This window comes from Salmo salar, chromosome ssa03 (assembly GCF_905237065.1).
Source record: "Salmo salar chromosome ssa03, Ssal_v3.1, whole genome shotgun sequence".
NCBI lineage: Eukaryota > Metazoa > Chordata > Actinopteri > Salmoniformes > Salmonidae > Salmo > Salmo salar.
In genome coordinates this window covers 19,416,261-19,430,990 of record NC_059444.1, presented here as the reverse complement: position 1 = coordinate 19,430,990, position 14,730 = coordinate 19,416,261, and the positions used below count along the sequence as shown (strand labels likewise).

General features: G+C 46.1%; 1 protein-coding gene across 3 annotated transcripts in view; it reads right to left on the bottom strand.

Moving 5' to 3' along the window:
- Positions 1 to 14,730, bottom strand: part of LOC106599532 (glypican-5) — a 258,504-nt gene that overhangs the window by 234,615 nt on the left and 9,159 nt on the right. For all 3 annotated transcript variants that reach the window (XM_014190814.2, XM_014190815.2, XM_014190816.2), the window contains exon 2: positions 6,759 to 6,920. In XM_014190814.2, coding sequence (XP_014046289.2) covers positions 6,759 to 6,920 — 162 coding nt within the window. The remainder of the gene's footprint in view (positions 1 to 6,758; positions 6,921 to 14,730) is intronic.

Here is a 14,730-nt window from a genome sequence, read left to right as displayed (position 1 = left end):
TTGATGTAGAATAAACAAGTGGTTAGTGTGTCTGGACTGGACAGTAATCACTGATGGACTCACAGTGGTTTTCCTCCTCTGTCTGGAATGGTGGCTGAAACTCCTTGACCCTCCTGAAACCAGTGCACACTCTTACATAGATACACACGTAGGCCTGTTCTATGATTGTCTGGTCCATCTGCTCCAGCCTGGCTCAGCCAATGAAAGGCTTGAGATTAGTCCAGATCTGATTGAATGGAGCACTCTGACAAGTCTGGCTGGTCCTCTGTCTACCAAAGCCCCTTCTGGTCTAATCTGGTCCGGCTCAGACTCAGACTAGATTGGAGCGAAACCCCGTTCCCTCTAGTCCCAACACTCACTATCAATTAGGCTGTTACGTAGGAATGCTGACCGCTCCTGACCCCCCTGGTCTTAGTGCGACCTTTCTCTGTGTGTGTAAGTATCTGACCCCTAGCCTCCTAAACATCGACCCCTAGTTAGTGTGACCCGTCTCTGTGAAATGTATTTGAGCTGTCTGTCTGACGCTAAAGGTGAAGATGATGTCAGAAGGGAGAATAACCTCAGTGATGTTCAACCTAGTCAGTGGAGCCCAGCAGTGTGTTCACTAGCCATACACAGAGAAACAACTTCACTAAGGGGTTTTAATTAAGTTGGCCTGATCAGCCCGCCTCATCTGACCAGAACATTCAGACTGCCTTGGCCCAGCAGAGAGAGGTTTAGCCACAGAGATTCTAAACCTAGAGGCCCAACATCACGATACTTTCCGAAAACGCTTGACGAAGCAGATTCGACAGACCAGACCGGGGTTTGGGAAGTCAATGTGAGAAGTGAAAAATTCTTCCTTAGTTGTTAATTTTCGCAATTTCTAAAGGCATAACCTAGATTCGAGCCAATGTCTTAAGTAGTTGAACATGTTATTACTCCAACCTCATGAAAGTGACAAACTGACACGTTTTCATTTTAGTCAAAAACAACTTTATATCGAAGGAGTGCCTTCGATTTGACGGCCTGCACATGCACAGTTTTTCGCGACCGTTAGACCCAATGATGTGTTTCTGCACATGAGCTTTCCTAGCCCACGTCGCCATGACATCGGCTACAAGCGTGATTGGGGATTCCTATTGGAGAAGTCATTTCTAGGCATCTTCATACTAAACCATCTTTGGTTTAGCAGTCTGATGTTAAAGAGGAAGGTGGTGTCAGAAGCGAGAATAACCTCGTTGATGTTCAACCTACAGAAGAGGAGGGTAGAAGCGTGTTCTGTTCACTAGCCATAAACAGGAGAAAACGTTGTGAAGCAGTGAAAGTTCCTCTATTTTACAAAGTTTTGTTCTGTTCTACAGGATGTGACCCTGCATTAGTTGTCATGGGGTCACATTCGTGACAAGTCCCCACCCGAACATGACATGGCACAGTAGGCTGTTTGGGCTAACAAAACACACACCCGCCAACCAAAACTCTCACACACTCACATCTGCTTGCTTATGTGTGGGCCTGTCAAATCTTTGGCTGAGCCTCGCTCGTTAGTGAGTGTGACATGAACAATGAGTCAAGGGAGAATGAGAAAGAGTGAGGGAGAGAGAGAGAGAGAAAATGCGAGCGACAAAGAGGGAGAGAGAGTGAGTGAGAGAGACAGGGAGAGAGAGAGAGTGCGAGCGACAAAGAAAGAGAGGGAGGGAGAGAGACTGCGAGAATAAGACAGACAGAGAGCAGCATCCAAAAGCCAGCTCCCTCAGTGATTAGCCTGGTCCTGGCTACAGTACAGTACCAAGGGAAGGACATGTGAGTGAGAAGAAGAAAGGGAACATAAACAGAGGCCACACCCTGGAGGCCTGGAGGAATGTGGTGATCAAATGAACACTCCAGCAGAGTAGGATACCCCACTGAGGCTGAGGCAGGCAGGCTGGGGAGATGCTCTGTCACTGAGGGAGGGTGTGTGTGTGTGTGTGTGTGTGTGGGGGGGGGGGGGGTAGGAAACCTTCAAGATCTGGAACTGGATGAGATGATGCCTCTCATCTCTAAATGCACAACATACCTTCTCAGAAACAGAGGTGAGGTGAAACATTATTATTAATGTTGTAATCTATTCTGATACAGGAGGGTCTGAAACACACACACACACACCACCCACTGGGCACACACTGGTTGAATCAACATTGTTTCCACGTCATTTCCACAAAATTATGTTGAACCAATGTGGAATAGACGTTGAATTGACGTCTGTGCCCAGTGGGCACTTAGAAAGGGACCAATCTCACCATCCCAAGCATGTCTCCGCTCCACCGTTATGACATAAGTGACTTCATCTGATATTTAAACACCTCGCTAGCAGTTGCTCCCCTACTTGACTTTCTCCACAGCAACGCACATCAAATCTTCAAACAGCATGCCAACGGGACTAGTTGTCCTTAGATGGCCCTGGGAACCAAGTCAACTGACATCATCACCATCCCTTCATCATCATGGCTTCTTTAGTTGTTCCATAGTTGATTAAGTCTATTTCTGTGGAGACATGAGCAGTTAAGCACCTGACCTAACTTCAGAAGACTCCAGACATGAGGTAAGCAGGAAGTTATGTTCATAATGACAAATGAATCCATCCGCTAGCTAGACCAGTGGTTCCCAAACTTTTTATAGTCCCGTACACCTTCAGACATTCGACCTCCAGCTGCGTACCCCCTCTAGCACCAGGGTCAGAGCACTCTCAACTATTGTTCTTTGCCATCATTGTAAGCCTGCCACACACTATACGATACATTTTTTCACAGAACCATGCTTCTTCATCTGCATTGCTTGCTGTTTGGGGTTTTAGGCTGGGTTTTTGTGCAGCACTTTGTGACATCGGCTGATGTAAGAAGGGCTATATAAATACATTTGATTGATTGATTGATTGATTGATTGATTAAACATAAGATTGAGTGTGAGTTTTTGTCACTCCCCGGCTCGTGGGAAGTGACAAAGAGCTCTTATAGGACCAGGGCACAAATAGTAATATAATAATAATTCATAATTTTGCTCTTTATTTAACCATCTTACATATAAAACCTTATTTGTTCATCGAAAATGTTGAATAACTCACCACAGGTTAATGAGAAGGGTGTGCTTGAAAGGATGCACATAACTCTGCAATGTCGGGTTGAATTGGAGAGAGTCTGTCTTAAATAATTTTCCACACACAGTCTGTGCCTGTATTTAGTTTTCATGCTAGTGAGGGCCGAGAATCCACTCTTACATGGTTGCAAAGGGCATCAGTGTCTTAACAGCGCGATTTGCCAAGGCAGGATACTCTGAGCGCAGCCCAATCCAGAAATCTGGCAGTGGCTTCTGATTAAATTCAATTTTCACAGAACCGCTAGTTGCAATTTCGATGACGTTCTCTTGTTCAGATATCGGTAAGTGGACTGGAGGCAGAGCATGAAAGGGATAATGAATCCAGTTGTTTGTGTCATCCGTTTCTGGAAAGTACCTGCGTAATTGCAGTAAACTCAGGTGCTTTGTTATTTCACATTTGGCATTGTCTGTAAGCTTGAGCTAATTTGCATCCAAAAAATCATACAATGATGGAAAGACCTGTGTGTTGTCTGTGTTAATACAGACAGAGAAGAGCTCCAACTTCTTAATCATAGCCTCAATTTTGTCCCGCACATTGACAATAGTTGCGGAGAGTCCCTGTAATCCTAGATTCAGATCATTCAGGCGAGAGAAAACATCATCCCAGATAGGCCAGTCGTGTGAGAAACTCGTCATCATGGAAGAGGTCAGACAAGTGAAAATTATGGTCAATAAAGAAAACTTTAAGCTCATCTCTCAATTCCAAAATAACGTGTCAATACTTTGCCCTTTGATAACCAGCGCACTTCTGTATGTTGTAAAAGTGTAACATACTCGCTGCCCATATCATTGTGTAGTTTACACTACTGTTCAAAAGTTTGGGGTCACTTAGAAATGTCCTTGTTTTTGAAAGAAAAACAAATTTTTGTCCATTAAAATAACATCAAATTGATCAGAAATACAGTGTAGACATTGTTAATGTTGGAAATTACTATTGTAGCTGGAAAGGGCTGCTTTTTTATGGAATATCTCAGTCTGTTATATCTGAAGTATTTCTCCTGTCTTATCCGGTGTCCTGTGTGAATTTAAGTATGCTCCCTCTAATTCTATCTCTTTTTTTCTCTTTCTCTTTCTCTCTGTCTTTCTCTCTCTCAGAGGACCTGAGCCCTCGGACCATGCCTCAGGACTACCTGGCCTGATGATCACCTGGTCATACTGCTGCTCCAGTTTTAATTGTTCTGCCTGCGGCTATGGAACCCTGACCTGTTCACTAGACATGCTACTTTGTCCCAGACCTGCTGTTTAGGAATCTCTCTCTACCGCACCTGCTGTCTCTAACTCTGAATGATCGGCTATGAAAAGCCAACTGACATTTACTCCTGAGGTGCTGACCTGTTGCACCCTCTACAACCACTGTGATTATTATTATCTGACCCTGCTGGTCATCTATGAATGTTTGAACATCTTGGCCATGTTCTGTTGTAATCTCCACCTGGCACAGCCAGAAGAGGACTGGCCACCCCTCAGAGCCTGGTTCCTCTCTAGGTTTCTTCCTAGGTTCTGGCCTTTCTAGGGAGTTTTTCCTAGCCACTGTGCTTCTACATCTGCATTGCTTGCTGTTTGGGGTTATAGGCTGGGTTTCTGTACAGCACTTTGTGACATCGGCTGATGTAAAAAGGACTTTATAAATAAATTTGATTGATTGATTATTAGTGCAGAAAATACACGAAAGTTCAGGGGCCTTGCTTTAACAAAGTTAACCATTTTCACTGTAGTGTCCAAAACGTCTTTCAAGCTGTCAGACATTCCCTTGGCAGCAAGAGCCTCTCGGTGGATGCTGCAGTGTACCCAAGTGGCGTCGGGAGCAACTGCTTGCACGCGCGTTACCACTCCACTATGTCTGTCTGTCATATATTTTGCGGCATCAGTACACATACCAACATGAGCAGCAGCTACGTTTGCCTACATACGGACCGTTAGTGGAATTCCAGCGAGAGAGTAACGGTTAATGTAATTGGATGTTAATTATTTGACTAGGCTACCTGTATTTGACATCGTGTAGTTATTTCGCTGAACACTAGATGGTTTAATTATATTTTTGGCAGTGAAACGAGGCTACTCAGGCGAGAAAAAAACCTCACCTAAATGTATAGCCCCGTTGGAAAATATAAATGGACTGTTTGAAAATGTGAAGAAAAAAAAATGTTTAAAAAAAATGTATTTTAAATGTGAATCACATTTTTATTTGGGAATACCTGCGCTAGACACTGTACTGAGACCTTTATTCTCACTGTGACAAACTATTCATATCCATGGCTGGAATTGAGGAGAAATCCAGTTTATATCATGAATGCACATTTCCATATTGCAGTCCAACGACCATTTGTATCCAAACAACAATCATAAAACAAAACTGTCCAGCATAATGCCTAAGCACACAGTACATTGTCGTATAAAACAAATTGCATGGTTCACAAATTCCTTCAACAGCAGAAAGATTCCGGACCTCTCACCAGCAGACTCTGAGGGATAGCGTTGGAGGTTGGGAGAAAAAATCTGTCTGTTTAGAAAATGTGGGAATTTAAATGACATTGCAATTACCAGTCACCCTGATCGAAGAAGACAAGGCAGGGGGTGCTGGGCCGGTGCCTGGCCTCGCTTGGCCCAGTAAAAGCCCCTCTGGCAGCCGAACCAGCCGGAGCTGGACCAGTCAGACCTGCCAACCATCCATCCACTGCTGCCCTCAGATAGAAAGAGCCAAGCAGGCAGAAAGTGGCACAGTGGACAGACTTCCGCCCATAAACTATAGCAGGCCAGAGGCTCCGAGTGGGGCCTGTGTGCAGTGCAGTCTATGCCCTCGCTAGTCTTCATGCTCCCTCTGCCTCTCCACAATACAGCTAACTGCCAACAATACATACCCCCCCACCCATTCCAGAGCTACTCTCTACCCTCCATACCCACTCAACAACCCAGCTACTGCCAACCCTCCTTACCTACCCTCCTTAGTCTACCCTCTCCACAACACAGCTACTGCCAATTCTCCCTACCTACCCTCCCTAGTCTACCCTCACCACAACCCAGCTACTGCCGACCCTCTCTACCTACCCTCCCTAGTCTACCCTCTCCACAACCCAGCTACTGCCAACCCTCCCTACCTACCCTCCCTAGTCTACCCTCTCCACAACCCAGCTACTGCTAACCCTCCCTACCTACCCTCCCTAGTCTACCCTCTCCACAACCCAGCTACTGCCAAAACCACTGAGGGGAACAGAAGATAGCTGTGCCCTCGTGACCAATAAAAAACTATTAGAGGAAGAGTCGTGAACTAGCGATAGAGCCAGAGGATTGGAATAAAAACAAGTTGACGAATTCCTATACTTTTTTTTCCTTCCAAATAACTAGCAAAACAAATAAATGTGTTTGGTTTTCCACTGTTTTAGTTGGTGGTAAATAAGGACAAGTTCAAATGTATGTCAGTAAAGATCTACGTTCACAGGCCTCACTCAAGTACTATGAAGTGGCTTCCTCTCGTATGTTCCATTCCCTTTCTTGTGGATCAGGACATTGGCACAAAAGTACCAGTTTTCAAAATAGAAAGACTTCCTTTATCTCCATGTTTTTGGTTGAAATCCCATACCTGTCCTACTATCACTATTCACACAAGCCCTTCCCATCCCATCACACCTCTCCCCTGGCCCTCTTCTTACCCTGGAAGGCGGTAGCGTGGCCGGAGATTAGGTACTTCAGCTCGAAGCTGTAGGAGCGGACATTCTGGAGGGTCTCTCGTCTCACCGCCACCTGATAGCTCTCCTCCATCTTGCGGGTGCAGCAGGACGGGCCCTGGTGCTTACACACCAACAGCTCCACATCTGATGGGACAGAGGGAGAAGAAGACAGAACAGGATTAGGCGTATATTTGATTCATTTATTTATTTTATTTCAGTGTCTTACACCAATTGGTGCCCAAACTGTATGGGCTTATAAGAAACAATTTCTTTAAGTACATGTAGACAAAACACAAATATATATATGTACGTAGGGGCTATATATACAGTGCCTTTGGAAAGTATTCAGACCCCTTGACTTTTTCCACATTTTGTTACGTTACAAACTTATTCTACAATTTATTCAATTACATTTTTCCCTCATCAATCTACATACAATACCCCATAATGACAAAGCAAAAACAGGTTTTTAGAAGTCGTTGCTAATTTATGTTTTAGAAAAAAGAAATTGCTATGAGACTTGAAATTGAGCTCAGGTGCATCCTGTTTCCATTGATCATCCTCGAGATGTTTCTACAACTTGATTAGAGTCCACCTGTGGTAAATTCAATTGGTTGGACATAATTTGGAAAGGCACACACCTGTTTATATAAGGTCCCACAGTTGACAGCACAGGTCAGAGCAAAAACCAAGACATGAGGTCAAAGGAATTGTCCGTAGAACTCCGAGACAGGATTGTGTCGAGGCACAGATCTGGGGAAGGGTACCAAAACATTTCTGCAGCATTGAAGGTCCCCAAGAACACAGTTGTCTCCATCATTCTTAAATGGATGAAGTTTGGAACAACCGTGACTTCCTAGAGCTGGCCGACCGGCCAAACTGAGTAATCGGGGGAGAAGGGCCTTGGTCAGGGAGGTGACAAAGAACCCGATGGTCAATCTGACAGAGCTCCAGAGTTCCTCTGTGGAGATGGGAGAACCTTCCAGAAGGACAACCATCTCTGCAGCACTCCATCGATCAGGCCTTTATGGTAGAGTGGCCAGATGGAATTCACTCAGTAAAAGGCACAAGACAGCCCGCTTTGAGTTTGCCAAAAGGCACCTAAACACTCTCAGACCATGATAAACAAGATTCTCTGGTCTGACCAAGATTGAACTCTTTGGCCTGAATGCCAAGCGTTACGTCTAGGGGAAACCTGGCTACATCCCTACGGTGAAGCATGGTGGTGGCAGCATCATGCTGTGGGGATGTCTTTCAGCAGCAGGGACTGGGAGACTAGTCAGGATCGAGGGAAAGACGAACAGCGCAAAGTACAGAGAGGTCCTTGATGAAAACCTGCTCCAGAGCGCTCAGGACCTCAGACTGGGGCGAAGGTTCACCTTCCAACAGAACAACGACCCTAAGCACACAGCCAAGACAATACAGGTGTGGCTTCGGGACACGTTTTTGAATGTCCTTGAGTGGCCCAGCCAGAGCCCGGACTTGAATCTAATCTAACATCTCAGGTGAGACCTGGAAATAGCTGTGCAGCAACGCTCCCCATCCAACCTGACAGAGCTTGAGAGGATCTGCAGAGAAGAATGGGAGAAACTCCCCAAATACAGGTGTGCCAAGCTTGTAGCGTTATACCCAAGAAGACTCGGGGCTGTAATCACTGCCAAAGGTGCTTCAACAAAGTATTGAGTAAAGGGTCTGAATACTTATGTAAATATAATATTTCCAAAAACCTGTTTTCGCTTTGACATTATGGGGTATTGTGTGTAGATTGATGAGGGGAAAAAACAATGTAATCGATTTTAGAATAAAGCCGTAACAAAATGTGGAAAAAGTCAAGGTATCTGAATACTTTCCGAAGGCACTGTATCTGTTTTACCGTTTAGAAATGAATGCACTTTATGTATCTAGTTCCCCCATTTGAAGGTGTCATAAGTATAAGGACAAATTCATTTATAGTGTATTATATTTAAGAAAAAGTAAAGTATTTGGTCCCATATTCCCAGCACGCAATGACTACACTGACTTGCCTAGTTAAATAAAGGTATAATAAAAAAATATAAATAAATACATCACGCTTTTGACTCTACAAAGTCGTTGGATGCATTTGCAGGTTGTTTTGGTTGTGTTTCGGATAGTGTTGTGCACAATTATGTCTGCATTTAACCGCATTTCTGTGATTCAGAGGGGTTGGGATAAATGCGGGAGACACATTTCTGTGATTCAAAGGGGTTGGGATAAATGCGGGAGACACATTTCTGTGATTCAGAGGGGTTGGGATAAATGCGGGAGACACATTTCTGTGATTCAGAGGGGTTGGGATAAATGCGGGAGACACATTCCTGTGACTCAGAGGGGTTGGGATAAATGCGGGAGACACATTTCTGTGATTCAGAGGGGTTGGGATAAATGCGGGAGACACATTTCGGTTGAATGCATCCAGTTGTGCAACTGACTAGGTATCCCTTTTCTCTTTCCAAATAGAAATTAATGGTAAATAATGTATTGTGTCATTTTGGAGTCACTTTTATTGTAAATAACAATAGAATATGTTTCTGAACACTTTTACATTAATGTGGGTGCGACCATGATTGCAGATAATCATGAATTAATTGTGAAAATGTTACAGAGGCATAAATATTGTACCCACACAAAAATGCTAACTTTCCCAGTTACCCACAATGGTGAAAGGTTAGCATGCTTTGGAGGCATCTTTTTGCATCTGTAACTTTTTCACTCATCATTATTCACCATTCATTCATGACTATCTGTAAATATTCACGTAGAAGTGTTCAGAAACAGATTATATTATTATTTAAAAAGAGGAGAAAACAAGACAAAGTACATACAATCATATAAGATGTCATACTGTACATGCTTAGCTTACTGCTAAAAATACAAGCTCTGCCTGGAGTATAAATAGTATTGGTGAATGTGCTTGCACATAGGCCTATAGCCTATGCTAACACACACACACACACACACACACACACACACACACACACACACACACACACACACACACACACACACACACACACACACACACACACACTTAAGTCACAACATTTACATCCCTCTATAAACTGGACTAGCACTGGCCATGATATCTTGGGTCATAATAAACCCTATGAAAGGCAATGATCTAATACGATCTAATATGATCCTAAGTGAGGCTCAATCAGGCACCATGACATCAACACAGTTCCCACACTAGAGTCAATCCACCCTGTCGTGACACGCTGCCTGACACCCTCCTCGGCCCCTTTCATACTGTCAGTTACATATATAAACAAGGCCATGACATCACAGAGGCTGGCCACAATTAGCAGAGCAGAGAATGTGATATTAAAACTCTCACCCTCCACCTGTTCCCCCTTGCTGTCCCCAACACCCTTGTCCCCCTTGCTGTCCACAACACCCTTGTTCCCCTTGCTGTCCCCAACACCCTTGTCCCCCTTGCTGTCCCCAACACCCTTGTCCCCCTTGCTGTCCCCAACACCCTTGTCCCCCTTGCTGTCCCCAACACCCTTGTCCCCCTTGCTGTCCCCAACACCCTTGTCCCCCTTGCTGTCCCCAACACCCTTGTCCCCCTTGCTGTCCCCAACACCCTTGTCCCCCTTGCTGTCCCCAACACCCTTGTCCCCCTTGCTGTCCCCAACACCCTTGTCCCCCTTGCTGTCCCCAACACCCTTGTCCCCCTTGCTGTCCCCAACACCCTTGTTCCCCTTGCTGTCCCCAACACCCTTGTCCCCCTTGCTGTTCCCCACCACCCTCGTCCCCCTTGCTGTCCCCCCACCACCCCGTCCCCCTAGCTGTCCCCCACCACCCCGTCCCCCTTGCTGTCCCCAACACCCTTGTTCCCATTGCTGTCCCCCACCACCCTCGTCCCCCTTGCTGTCCCCCCACCACCCCGTCCCCCTAGCTGTCCCCCATCCCCTTGTCCCCCTTGGTGACCCCCATCCCCCTCGTCCCCCTAGCTGTTCCCCACCACCCTTGTCCTCCAGCTGTCCCCCACTACCCTCGCCCCCCTTGCTGTCCCCCACCACCCCGTCCCCCTAGCTGTCCCTCTCCACCCTCACCCCCCTTGCTGTCCCCAATCCCCTTGTCCCCCTTGCTGTCCCCAATCCCCTTGTCCCCCTTGCTGTCCCCACCCCCCGTCCCCTCCAGCCGGTTACTCATAAGGCTGTGGCCTGATATCATAACTCATTTTGGGGGTTGGGTGGAAAGGCGAGGGAGTGGGGCGTAGGTGGTGGTGTAACCGGACCCCGAAAGCATGGGCCTATATGCCGGGGCTAGTGACTAGTGCTTCCCTAGTCCAAATCCACCCCTGAAACACAATAGGGTCGCACTTGGTTCATTCTCTCTCTCTCTCGTTCTCGCTCTCCCTCTCATTTGTTTGGCATGTCCCTTGCCACACATGGCTATAACTTAATTACCCAGAGAGAGTCCACTGAGCCCCCATCTGTTCCAATCTCTGAAGAGTGGAGTCACGACTGGCTTGACCTCCACACATTTCTCCACTCTCCCTCTGTCTGTCTGTCTCCCTCCTTTTTTCTGTCCCCCAACTCCCTTCCTTCTTCTGTCTGGTTCTTTATTTCCTCCTTTTCTCTGTCTCTATCTGTCTCATTTCTCTTGTTCTTTCCCAGACTCCACCTCTCTCCCTTTATCTGTCTCTCTCTGTCTGTCTGTCTGTCTGTCTGTCTGTCTGTCTGTCTGTCTGTCTGTCTGTCTGTCTGTCTGTCTGTCTGTCTGTCTGTCTGTCTGTCTGTCTGTCTGTCTGTCTGTCTGTCTGTCTGTCTGTCTGTCTGTCTCAAAGCCATTGTTCTTGGCGCCAAACACTATGCTGACCTCGTCTCACACTCTCTCTATTCCAGACCTCTCACTCTCTCTGTTCCTGACCCCACCTCTCTTTGTCTCTTTCCCAGAATCCTTCTCTCTCTATGTCCCTGACCTTTTCTCTCCTGGCTGGCTCGCCACGCTGTGTGTTATCTCCAATATGAAACTAACGTCTAGCGACAGGGGAGAATGTGATTCCCACAAAGACTTTGGGAGCTACAACCACCAACCACCGTTATCAGGGCAGATCGACGGTGTCAGGAATATTCCAGAACATTGATTAGAACCAAGGTCTAATGCATGTTTTCCACAGTGTGGGTAGATTGCTGTTATGTACTTCATTGAACGCTGATGAGAAGAACCAGTGGTTTCATGGTTGTGGGATGAAGTTACAAACAGATTGTTGCATGTCCTATTATTGGGTGTTTGCAAATAAATAGTCCAATGTCAAAGTGAACTGAACAATAGCAAGTGTTTCACAACCTATTGAAGTTACCTTTGCTAATCCTAGCTTTGTGTAAACGTAATATCTTAGACATACTTGTAAGCCAAACAAAAGCTTGAAAACACAGTAACCTTCCTGGAATTAAAGTTTAGGATGTTGAGTCTAAGATATAGTCAGTTACTATGACAATGTCCTCTAGACAAAATCTTATTTTCAACAGCCATTGTAGCTCATGGTCCCAACATGGCTTAAGTCCCTTATAGGGCAAACCTCCTGCCCCCTATAGAACAATGTTTGAGTCTCTTGCAGCACATACCTCCAGTCTCTTAGCACTAATGTGATTTGATACAGACCCAAGAGAGCTGGTGGGGCAAGGCAAGGCCCAGCTCTACAGGTCCTGGTGGTTAATTAGCGATCAGTGTGTGCACCGCTCCGCTTGTTCTGCCTGGCCAGACATTCACACACACAGAGTGCAGAGTCAGAATGATCTCAACTCAGCCTTTTAATTCTCTAATCGGTGACAAATACCTCCTGACTAATTGGCCGTATTAAGCCACCGCTCTACTCACCAAGCCTCAAATTGTTGGTCACAATTACTTCCGCCACGACTCAGTACCCCTGAGTGCACAAGTCAAAACTCCTGCGGTTAAAAACAGGAGACAGTCTTAATGGTAGCAAAGTGCCCTTGGTAACCAGTGAGCCGTCCTTACAAAACATCCCCGGACCCAATTTGCTTGCATCACAAATACATTTAAAAACAATTATTTAACCTTAATTTAACTAGGCAAGTCAATTAAGAACAAAATCTTATTTACAATGACGGCCCACATCTGGTCAATAAGGAGTGGAAATGTAGTTTTGATTTGGATAGGTTGTTGACAGGGCCGGTGATTTCCTGACGCTGCTGTTTGGATATGTTTTTCAGAGAACAGGAAGAACTTTGTGGAAAAGCAGCTAATTAATGCAGGAGTTTGGTCCTCCTCAGATATTGCTTCCTCGCTCTCTACTGGACTCTTCCACCTCAGGAAGCGCTGCGTTCCTTTTTTAGTCGTCTCATCCAGTGAACTTGAAGGATATTTACTTTGTATTGATTTGCTGTGCTTGGGCGGGTCCGTGTTGAAAGAAAACATGGCTCAAAAGGGGCTCTGCCACATACCTGCATTTTTGGACGGCCCTGAATCGTGCCAGGAATGTCTAGCTTTTTCAAGCATCAAGCTGGCAGTGTTGGGGTCCAGAGCCAGAGGCCAAGGGGCCAGGCGGCTTGGATGTGGGTCAGACATGTTGAGGAGAGGGTTGGGGCTGGGGGGCACTTGGAGCTTGGTAGACTGTTAGATTGTTGGATTTTGGGCGCTAGGGGTCTAGTGGGTTATTGGATGTGGGGGCAAAGAGATTGAGGGCAGGGTCCGGGGGGCACTGGGAGCAGTTGGATGTGGGTCAGAGGATTGCGGAGGAGGGGGCTGAGGGGTTGAAGTAGACGGGTCACTTTAGGCTTAGTGGGACTGGTGGAATTTTGGATGTGGGGGGTAGAGGGTTTGAGGACAGAGTCAGAGGACACTAGGGAATATTGGATGTGGGTCAGAAGAGTTGAAGGTTGGGTGGAAACATGGGATAGGGGACTGGCAGACTATTTGATGATGACAGGGTTGGTGGGCACTGGGGGCTTTTGGATGTGGAGGTAGAGAGGTTTGCAAAGAGGGTGCTTTAAAACAGTTAAGAAGGTTCAGCTTCAGCCACAGGCCCCCTATCCACAGCACTCTGACTGTCTGTCCAGACAGCTGTCTGACCCTGAGGTCCTTACTACTGAGCTTACTCTCCCAGAATACCTGCTAGCCTCTGCTGCTGATGCCTTCATTCTATACTAACATCCCTGGGGAGCGGAGGAGCATACACAACCCTGGCCTTTCCATCATCAACTCCAGCATTTTTAAGGCAGTTATGACAATGACGCAAAAGCCAATCTCCCTGGTAGTCGTTGCCTGTTTGGTGTTATGAAACAAGTTTTACGCAGGAAGAATTGGCCAGTTTACGGTGCAGAAGAGAAACTCAATAAGGTAGTGGCATGGGTGGTATACAATAAACACCCACCAGACCAGTGACTTAGACTGAAATCCAATAAGAGATCCTGAGTCTAGCCCGTCTCAGACACATTAAGCAGATTCAGACTGGGATGTCACTGATGGGACAGGGATTGGACTGAGAACATTAGAGAGGTTGTGGGGAAGTTCTGTAACAGAGCTGGTTACCTGCTGAGGACATGCCAAACTTACTTTGTCAAGGCTACAGACAGTGAAAGGACAATATTGCATTTAACCAAAGTACGCTGTAAAGTTGTATCTATGTGGGATGGTAATGAGTGGCATTGGAGATACTTTCATTGAAAATGTTTAGTATTTTCTGTACCTTCAACTCCATCTCTTGGCAGTTTGTTTGTTGTGGTTTTTTTCCAGCCACACAAGTCCTCTTTTATGAAAGATAAAGCTGTTGAGGGATTTCTGGGATCATTATTAAGCAGGTAGGGTTGTGAAGCTGGGGTACAGACAAGCCTACCAAAGACTCTGAGGCTTTATATTGACTATAGAGGAGGTTGGGTTGTAGGGGGAGGGGGGGGGTGCACCATGTGTATGCTTCCCATGTGAGAAGGCCCTGTTTGAAGGAGCCTAAAATAAGTGCAACGAA